The 10,918-nt window shown below is 37.7% G+C and overlaps 2 protein-coding genes across 2 annotated transcripts; both read right to left on the reverse strand.

The window, feature by feature from the left end:
- Positions 1-2,786: 2,786 nt before the first annotated feature.
- hdhd3 (haloacid dehalogenase-like hydrolase domain containing 3) lies at positions 2,787-4,600 on the reverse strand. Its single transcript, XM_067460130.1, has 2 exons — positions 4,121-4,600; positions 2,787-3,427 (listed from the first exon to the last, which is right to left on the reverse strand). The coding sequence occupies exons 1-2, from the start codon at positions 4,448-4,450 to the stop codon at positions 3,032-3,034; spliced, it is 726 nt and encodes a 241-aa protein (XP_067316231.1). The 5' UTR covers positions 4,451-4,600; the 3' UTR covers positions 2,787-3,031.
- A 703-nt stretch (positions 4,601-5,303) lies between these two features.
- Positions 5,304-10,400, reverse strand: trub2 (TruB pseudouridine (psi) synthase family member 2). Its single transcript, XM_067460129.1, has 8 exons — positions 10,162-10,400; positions 9,851-9,985; positions 8,215-8,289; positions 8,068-8,129; positions 7,262-7,343; positions 6,816-6,888; positions 5,926-6,062; positions 5,304-5,826 (listed from the first exon to the last, which is right to left on the reverse strand). The coding sequence occupies exons 1-8, from the start codon at positions 10,277-10,279 to the stop codon at positions 5,432-5,434; spliced, it is 1,077 nt and encodes a 358-aa protein (XP_067316230.1). The 5' UTR covers positions 10,280-10,400; the 3' UTR covers positions 5,304-5,431.
- Between the last annotated feature and the right edge of the window lie 518 nt (positions 10,401-10,918).

Genomic DNA, 10,918 nt, shown 5'->3' on the forward strand with positions numbered 1-10,918 from the left:
CTTGCCTATAATTCCTCGTTTCATCAAACGTTTTATGAAGCACATTCTTGCCAAGCTATCCTCCTCTCTTTAAACCACTCCGTGCATTTGCATCCTCCATTATCTGAATATTTTAAAAGGGTCAAATGGAAAAACCTCAGGCGCAGCTCAACAAAAAGCCTGCTGCCAGAGTGCTCTTTTTACTGAGGGAAAAGCTCAGCTCTTTTATTTACTTGCTCACCAATTTATTTATTTGTTTGTTTGGCTAAACCTTTTGTTGAGATGAGGGCATGCCGGGCTCTGGAGATCATGGCTGAGAGGAGTTTAGCTTGCGCATGAATGACCACATGATGTAAAGTGCCTGCGTGACGGACATTGCGTGAGTATTTTTTTTTTAATTCACTTGTGGTAATTTGTTGTTCGCTTTGTGCTCAGAGCCTCAATTCTCTCCACTTTTTTTATTCATTTATATATTTATTTAGAGTGGATAGTTATTCCTCAAGTGCCTCAGGAAAGAATCCTTCCTAACTAAAATGTTTTTTTTACTAGCATCTATAATTCCAGTAAGAACTTTTAAAGGCACGATATGTAAGATTTTTGGATTAAAATATCCAAAAACCACTAGAACAGTCTTGACTTGTGTACTTGCATTATCCCAAATGTTTCCAAGAATGTTTAAATGCAGACAAAGGTGCCTTTTTTACCAGGACAGGGAACGTGTCTGTGCGTTGCCTATCAGTGACACCACACCTGCATTACCCTTGATTTCTTGAGTTGTAGTTTTTTTAGAAACCATGAAAACACCAAAGGCGCTTTAATAGGTTTTATTAGACAAGGAAACAACTGCTTAGATACATTTATAGACAGAAAGCTAATTATTGTACAATGATACTGAATTGTCTTTCATACATTGCTTTAAAATGAATTGCATGCCATTTAGCAACACAAGAAATCCAGCATCTATCAATTTGATATTCTAATATCGATCTAGCTCACTGCAGTGTGCAACAAGTGTCTCATAGCAGCTGCGGAGCGAATGCACAGAGTAACGTTATAACATCATTTTCAACACACTCAATGTATCTGATAAAACAGTGCTGCTTTACCCCACATATGAAAGAAGAGGAAGTGGCTACTATCGCCAAATAAAAGTTCCGCTGCTGTCGATCTGTGTCATGCTCGTCTTTAATTAGCAATCGCCATCCACCTTGTTCAGCTCCCGCGGCACTCGGCCCGGTTGTTTCACACTACAGTAACGTTAATAATCTCATCCATGAATATGATTTCTGCGAATATGAGTCCCATCCCGATTCTTTTCCAATTCCATGCTCAGTCTCGTCGTTATCAATCTACTCCTTTATTTTGAATTGGCATCCTCTAGCTGCGAGAACTACACGGTGTGCCTTAAATATCCATGGAACCATTGATTGCTCTGCATACAAAATAGTGCAAAAGGTTCTTTAGATAATTACAATTCTCTTCACACTCAGTTATTTGGAGGAACTCTTCAAAATAAGAATATACAATTTTTTTATTTTATATTTACACAGTGATGGACCATTTTCTTCTGTGAAAAAACCCTTTTTGCTACCTTTATTTTTAAGAGTATGTATTTCTTTCTTCCCATCTTTATTTAGCATATTTTATCTTAACTGCTCTTAACCTCGATCTCTTCTGACTTTCCTCTCCTGTTCCTCTGTTGATGGGTTTGCCAATCCCATTAATGTTTTCAATTGGATTGCAGCACAGCCCCTCATAGCCGACTGGCTGAGCCTCTAAAGCCAGCTTTGTTTTAAGCGCTCGGCTGAGGGAACTCCCGTAAGATACCCACTTATGGAGCAGGGAGATAGAAACACAAAATAAAGGATATATTACAGTTGTAGTCTAGTTTACGTGAACATAACCTTCACATCTGTACCTTAGGTGGAAGTGGACAGTGGATTGCCTGCTGGGTTTTGCCCTCAATCTTCTGAAAGTACCCCAATTCAACTTACACGATACTTTATTTTTATTTTTGTCATATAGACATACATTTGGGACGTTTTCCATCCAAACTGTTTGTCTTTTAATGTTCATCCATAACTGGTAGGCCTATCTGTGTCGGGGCAGATGGAGAGGAATAAGAGTATTTGGGTATTAGGGTTAAGTGATCTCCCTCCCCACCGAGTGCCCAGCAGCCTCGGCGGTGGAACAATGATATCAGCGCTCTACAGAAACTAGCTTCTATTGTCCTTAGAAATTAGAAGAATTTCTATTCTGATTCATTCGGACAATGACGTGAAAACAAAATATATAAACGCCTTTATATCCTTTGGATTATTTAGTAGATGTTGTACGACAATGAAAATGGATTATTGTTACATTTTGTTCCCATTAGTCGCCGCACAAACTTAATGATTAATAGGCTACTACAGCGCCATCTGCTGACTCCCCAACCCAATTAAAAAAAAAAAAAAAAAAAAAAAATATATATATATATATATACATACATACACACACACATATACACATACACATACATAGAAACTTTAGTTTTGAACTAAATGCGTTCTGCACCAGGGCAAATAGGCCAAATTAATAAATATTTCTTATTTTAGAAATATTTTGCAATATTTTAGTTATGAGTATTTCTCAATCTCCTTTTATTTATAAAGCACAATTAAAACAACCACAGTTGACCAATGTGCTGTGTGCAATGTTCTTAAAATAGTTACAATAGTTCTGAAAAAAGCACTATAATATGATCTGAATAATGACTAATTACTTTTGAATTTGTGTACTGAGCAGTATTTGACCAGAAAACCACTGTGGTTAACATTCAGACAGTTGTCACAAATAAAATGTAATTTATTGGCAAAACAACAATAAAGTACAATTTAGTTTTATATTTAAACATAAAGTGGCATAATAACTATTTTCCAGTGCCCACATTCTAACAATCAGGCTTACCACTTATGTTTCATCATACAAAACGGGCAACTGCGAAAATTATGGTCAATTAAAAAAAATATATTTTAATCCTGCAACAGCATTACATAAACATCAGATGCACTCAGTCGGAATCCTGTTGTAATCGAGCTGGTAATTCATCTAGTGTCTGTAGCCTATGTCGTGTGGGAACATCAAGGTGCCTGTGACAATCTTGTCTGTCAAGCAGGTAACCTCGAATACCCAATGAGCGTGAGGTCAGGTAGTCGTTCACATAATGGTCCCCAACATGGACTACACTGGAGGCTTGCACGCCACATCGCTCCAGCGCCTGGGTAAAAATGGCAGGGTCTGGTTTAGCTACCCCAGCTTCTTCTGAGGTCAGAAGAAATGAGAAGGGAGTGAGAAGGCCACATCCCCTCAGGATTCCTTCCAAACGCTTGTCAAAGTTGGAAACAACTCCTTGCTTCAGTCCCAAAGCAGCGCAGAACTTCAGGGTGCTCTTAGAATCAGGAAACACCTGATGACAACACAATCTGAGATGATGAAAAACAATCTACCTCTTTTTAAAATCAAAGTAAGATACATGAGAGTATGAGCATAAGAGTATGTACTTGCATACATTCAATCTATTTCAGTGTCATTTTAGGGGGTAAGAATGAATGACTAGCCAAGGGAAAAGATTATATATTTTTTATGACAAAAAATATATAGAAAAGAGTCGGAGTGTTAAATCTTATATTACTACATACAAATGTAAACAGTCTGAAAGGATTGCAAATATCACATTTTTTAAGGCTGACATGAAGATTTAGGCTTATTTTGAAACTTTACAAGGACTTTCAAACTGCAAAACAATAAGAATGGACATTTACAAAGAGTTCCATTCTTTATTTTGAGTACACACCTTTTTCTTTCTCTTTATTGTGTATTTTAATCTTTGATATGAATTTTATATGAATTTTATCTTTAACGTTCATCTTATGATATCTGATGTTTATGCATTATATGTGAGACAGTCATCTGAAGTGTTTAATGTAACGTGTATTTCTGAAGAAAAAACTAACCGAGCAATGGAGATTTGTATCAAACAGGAGCCCCCTATAGGGGAGTTCTGGAATTAATAATACGCTGCAAATGCCAAAACAATGCTAGTTAGAGGAAGCAAAATAGCTAACGTTATCTCATATCTAAAAAGTAAAATACTCCTTACCTCCCAGTTTTCTGGTCCACAAAAGTTGTAATAGAGGTTGTTGGCTAGTCTATCTAGTAGAGCATGGTCATCTACCCCACACTGGGCAAAAGTACCCCTCACTAGTCCAGTCCACCAGACCTGGCTGTCCATTCCCTGAGCTCTGCCATAGTTGGGAAATAGGCGTGATTGCTGCCGGTAAGCTTGCCTGAAGGCAGTTTCTACTTGTGTAGCTGGCAGCTTTAGTCCTGCTCGCTCCGCTTCGCTGCAGTACTGCTCCCCGACCGAGCGACGGACCTTTAACAGTGTGTCCTTCACATCCCATAATACCCAACGCACTGACACTCGCATCACCAAACTGACACGTCCGACAACGCTTTGATCATAGAAAGTACACACATAACCTACAGAAGGTAACGTAGTGCTAGAAAGCAATGTAACAGAAGGTAAACAGACGGTTTATTATGAGGTAAAAAACGGTTTCCCTCTAGGGGGCGCTTGGTGATTAAAAAAGCTAAATGCACCATTGGGCCGAATGTAAATGCCAGGCAGATTTTTGTAGTTCGGGGGACATTTGAACCATTAAAACAAAAACCTTTTGAAATATAACAATTCAAATAATTTGATTATGACAATAAATAAACAAATTCGCATCTACAATTCAATTAAATAAATAACAGAAATGCCGTGTTTAATAAGCAATAATAACTGTGATTGGTCCATCCGGAAAAGCGCTGAGTAAAGTAACAAGTACCACGTGAGTATACTCTACGTCAGCAGCGGTCATTATCAATTATTTTCCACCTGATTAAATACATTTAATAACAACTGAATGAAAAATACACTAGGAAGGGATAACAAGCCTAATCATAACCGTACAATCCGTTTGAACCCAACCCGTTTCATTAGAAAAGCCTTTCTACCTACCCACTCTTTCTACTGAACGTTGAACGAGTTCGTCAAAACAAATGTCCGTATAAGATTTGAACAGGCGATCAAAGGTTCCACATTAAAAATGAACAGTTCGACTATTTAGAAAACGCGCTGTGTTCCTGTACAGAAAATACTTAGACATTAAGTGTACATTAAAACTCGTTTCACGGTGATTTTAGAACAGTTGATTAAAACTTTAAAATATCTATCATGAGATATGTCCTATCTATCCATTTATAACATACAATAACATCACTTATTGACAATGAGAGCCTAAATACATGTTTTATTGATGCACGATGACAGTATAACAAATTCATAAATTAAAGTGAAAAGGTATACTATTCAGAGCTCAGAAATCAAATCATTCTAAATGAAGAAGTTGTTGACTTATTTCACTTAATGTTTTGTTCCCTCATCCAGAGTCCCAGGTGTCACTCTGTCCACAATCATATCAGGGCTTGTGAGTTCAACATGCTCTTGACTTTTTTGCTCAGACTGTCCGGTTTGACTTCTGATTTGCTCATGGATCTTTGAGCTTGAGTTCAACTGGTCAGCAGTCTGCCTGTACACTCCAGATTTCCTGATTTTGCGGGTAGTCTTGCGAAAGTGAGCAATAGCTTGTATAATGCTGCCAGCAGTCCAGTGTTGTCGGGTGAGTGCGTTCTCTACTCTGAAGGGACCGTCTCGTGTCCGACGCACTCCAGAACAGACCGCAGAAGACCGCAGCTCTAGTCCTACCTCATGAATAAGTTTACGCAGATACTTCTGAGTCTCATTCACACACTGGACCTCTTTTTTTGAAGGGTAGAAAAGAAGAAATTAGTGGTCAATAGCTTTACAAGTAAAGCAACATATATTTATGAACAGAACATATAATTCAATGTACTAACCCAATGTGAAATGTGGCGGACTGAAATGTATGCATCGCAGACCGGTCAGAATAGGTGGACTTTTACCATGAGGATACAATAAACCCCTCACTGCAAGCTCATAAGCCTCTTGAGTGTGCAGATCCACCTGAGAATACCTGCATTGAAACATAATTACAAACTCAGAAGCACTCTATGGATAAACCAAGCCTACAGTATCCCTCTCAGATACTGAAGCTTTCACGCCTCAATCTCCCCCGGTGACCGGTCCCAGTATAGCCGTCCCTCTGCGTTTTCTAATGGACGTGAGGCAAACTAAACAATAAAATTACACTTCAAAGATTTTTCCCCCAAAGTGAGTTTGTCATTGAAGGCAGTTATCATCACGATGATTTCATTTCAAGTGTTCATTTTTAAAATAAGTTTAGTTTTAGTTAGTTATTTGATGCTATAAAAATGGGGGGGTGCCGTCATGACTGACAGCTGAGATCGAATTGTCTTCTCTGAATGAAGATGTCACTGAGGCACTTACAGACTTTTTTCGGAATTTTTGGGAGCAGATTGGAGCTTTAGCTTTAATTTCTACATTTCCATAACTGTTTATTTCACACCAACATAATTAATTGTTCTGCATCTGCGAGAGTGTGGGCGGGCTTTTGATATCGCGACTGTACTTCCTGCTCTACTTCCTGCTCTCTACTGCACAACCCCGGTCCCGAAATCTCTACTGCGCAGACTCGGTCCCAAGATGTCAGTGTCGTGCAGGCCGCCTGAAAGCTTCAGATCTGGCAAGCGGAAACGGACGAAGTCGAGTCGTCCATATTTTTTTACAGTCTATGGGATAAACCAAATGTATACAAATTGCTTTGACATGTTGAAATGTAATATGTAAAATATTCTTAGTGACTCACGTGATTAAGGCTTTCTGATTGGCTCCCTGTATCATGGCAAGAACTCTCTCTAGCTTATCCTGTGTAACATGGTCTAAAAGACATGACAGTAAAGACAAAGTTTACTACAAATTGTTAGTCTGTATTCTACACATAACAAATATGTTTCTAATTTATTATAGCAGATTCTTGATATTAAAGCCACCATGAAACCAAAATGGACAATTCTTGTTTATTTATTTATCATAAATAATTTATCTGTGCAGATTATTATTATATTTTTAATGAATTTGTCTTCATTATCTTTAATCAAAATAACTAAGTTATCAAGTCCTACCCTACATTTGTCTAGTTTGAGAAGCCATTTCACTGATATACATCACAATAAGGACGAAAAGGCCACCCATTACAACTTCCATTTTATGTAGAGTGTAAAGTTATGATAATTATTGTAGTGTACAAATTACCGTATGTGGTTTTTTCTATGACACGGCTTGTATGAGAGAAGTCATCAGTGGCTTTTCCAAACTCCCCCTCAATCGTGTAGTCCTTCATATATAAAAACAATACGAAATTCTGTTTACAATTGTCATTAATACTATTAATGCATCTCTGCAATCAGAATTTGATCATCACTATTAATTCAAAATCAATTTGTGGGAAAAAGATAGGCGGGCAAATATAAAATAAAGCATAATAATATTGCATTCAAATGTGAGATTAACTATTAAAGGGGTGGTTCCGTGTTTTTTCTAGTCTTGGCTGTATTTATGGGGTGCAGAGTAACATGTCTTAATACTTTTTTTATATTTGACCTTTATTCCACACCGCGGTCTCCACTGTCCTTTGAACAGCTCGTTTGCTTTGCTTCTATGAAAGCCCATTCCTCCGAAAAACACAATGGTCTTAGATTGGTTAGATGTCCAAATGTAGTTTCATGTATTTTTATTGGCTGAAGTGCCAAACACTGGCAATGCCACTCCCCTTACCATTATGGGCAGAAGTCACATCTGCGGGGACTAGCAAGGCTTTATGATGTCACCAACCCAGGAAGAAGCTCGTTGTAGTCCAAACCGGCCTATTTTTTAGGCAATAAACTGCCATAACTTTAAAATACAATATCTCTGTTTGCATTGAGCTTTCAGCGCTGTAACTTTGCAGATACTGTTTATGCTCAAGCAGCAACATTCAAACTAACTAAAGTAAAAAAAAGGTGAAATCGCATGCAACCACCCCTTTAGTAAAATAAACATGGGCAGAGCCTAAACTTTACCCTGGTTACATGTGATCTGCACAGATGCTCCAGCACTCCATTTCCTTTCCCAACACCTAAAACTGAGATAGAAACATGAGAGAATTGAGCACAGATCACATCACACATTAAATCCCTTTAGAACTCTTTGTCTCAGTTGTCTGTCACCTAACACTCCAGAGGAAAAAGCATCCAAGCGATGACCAACTCCAACATGAACCTTGTGAAACTGCGGTCCTGTCACTACCAAAGAGGATAAGTAAATATTAAAATATATACATAATGGTATTTGTTGCACGGTATTTGAAATACATTTTTTGGAGAAACATATGTACAGGATGCACATCACTGAAAACAAAAATGTACACAATTTATCAATAAGTGGAAATTGATTATTTTTGTGTTTTTCAGAGCAATTTTTAAAAGTTATTTTGGGATGAAAAGCAGTGGAAGTAACGCCATGGAGTCTATGGTAGAACTTTTCACACGATTTCACAGAGGGACAGGATTTGTCATGACCAGTGTGGTGACAGTGGTCTCCATTACGACCCCAAGTGATCCCATTGGCTCAAATTACTTTTAATATTCACTCTCTTTAGTGCCTGTTTACAATTCCTACAAAATCATGCTATGATAAATGCTGTTAGAACTACATTATAATGACCACTATTTATCTTACACAAACCCATCGATTTGCTTCATAAGGCCTGTATTAACCAAGCGGCAACCTCCGGCGATCTCTCTTGAAGCCTCTCTTTATAAAGCCTTAAAGTTCTGCATAATTAAGGGCGTGGTTACTTTGAGTGACAGGTGGATAGTCATTTATCCACTGTCTATAGTCATTGCGTCACCTAAGCTCTGCCCACATCCCGCGATTTTTGCCCATTTTCTGTTATCTGGGAGTGACGCGATGACGTGCTCGCAAGATGGCAATGTCCAGCTCGCCCCTACTTTAAATAATTTCTTAAAGGGGGAGATGTGAGGGAGGATTTTACAACCGGGGCTTTCTAGTGCTATTCCGCCATGCATTATAGTTCTCCTTTTTAATCCGCTTAGAAAAGCACCACATTTTATTTCACCATACTTGATCGTTCAACTATTCGTGTAACTGTATTTAAATAGGGAAAACGTGGAGGTGTTTGGTCGCTTCTAACTTGATCTTTGTTTGGTACCATAGTGAATGAACTGGGCTTAGTGGGCTAAGCTAAATGCTATCAGATCGTCACTGCCCGTCAGAGAGATTAAGTGCACGCACTGAGACGAGAGAGGTATGTGTCAACTCGTTTTAGTTAAGGGAATAACATAGTTTAAATTGAAAAAGTGGTGAAGTATCCCTTTAAGCTTCAGGCTTATTGGAATCCTGGGTGTCACGGACACTAAGTATATATTTCTTGTTTTACAGTCTATGGTATTAACCCATGTGGATTACTTCTATATTGGATAGATGCACTTTTTGGGGTTTCAAATTTTGGGTTCCCAATCACTGCAATTATAAAACTTGGATTAGCCAGGACATTTAAAAAAAAAAAAATAGCTCTTAACTGTATTCTTCTGAAAAAAGAATGTCATAAACCTAGGATGACTTAAAGGTAAGTAAATTATGGGACTATCCCTTTAATAGGCTATTATTATTATTTATTAATTAACAAACAGTTAATCAAGTACATAATCATTAACTGATAGTTGTAGATACCTGATTCGTCATGACACTACTAGGAGAGCCCAATTCTACATCACCTAGCTGGTTCTGATTATTATTATTAAAATAATGTAATGCAAAAATATGAATGGGGTACCCACTAACCCAGAGGATGGTCTGCCAGAGTGGGAAGCATGCAGGGTGACAATATGAGATCTTTGGAGCCGTTGTTCTCTCCACTGGACAGGAGCTGGAACTTCACTGAAAGCTGAGGAGCTGGTGGAGGACAGGCGTTCAGCTCTGTAGAGAAAGATGGAGGTTTCAGTTGCATTGATAATCATGTATCACAATTACATTAAATCATTATATATATATATATATATATATATATATATATATATATATATATATATATATATATATATATATATATATATACACATTCATTTTATAAGTGATGCAGACACTAACGTTACCTTTCAGTAAATTGGACTCAATGGTGTCACGAATAAGTTTCCAGTGAACTCCTTGCGGTTTGTAAACAGCGAACAGACCATCCATTCTACGGAAAAGGCGTGTAGCCTGCGTGGTCATTTTCGTCCAGAAATAAATGATACAAGTCAGTCAAATATAAACAAGAAGAAAATGACCGGAATGACTGAATTCACATGCTACTGTGTTAAAATGCTGGGGTAAACGTCTTCTTCTTCTGGTGTTACGGCATCACAGTTGCAGTAGCGCCCTCTACTGGATGAGATATTTCAGTTCAACGTGAAACTGAACGCCATGCATAACCTTGCCGTCTTTCCATCATACTTTTTGTTTAATATACGGGGGTCCTGGGCTAGTTTTTAAACGGAGCAAAAGGGTGTCACAAGGTATATTTCTCAGGTCTGTTTTTTGTACTAGCATTTTTCTCTATCAATGCTTTTGTAAACACCTCTTTCAAATCTTTCTGAAATTTGAATAATTTTGTGAATTTTATTCCAGTCTTATCATATTTGTGTGTAGCCTAGGTTTTGTGTAAACAAGTGAAAGCAATAAAACACAGGTTAGACTGGTCGTTAAAGAACTAAAGTTCACAAGAATAAATCTCAGGTTGTGGCAATCTTTTACGTGTTTTATACTTATCGAACGAAAACCATTTTTACTATACAAAACTGTTTTCAATTTAGCCTATATATTTCCCCCCATATCCTCAATATCACTTTTCATCAATTTTTAACAAACATA

The sequence above is a fragment of the Pseudorasbora parva genome, chromosome 12 (assembly GCF_024679245.1).
Source record: "Pseudorasbora parva isolate DD20220531a chromosome 12, ASM2467924v1, whole genome shotgun sequence".
Lineage (NCBI taxonomy): Eukaryota > Metazoa > Chordata > Actinopteri > Cypriniformes > Gobionidae > Pseudorasbora > Pseudorasbora parva.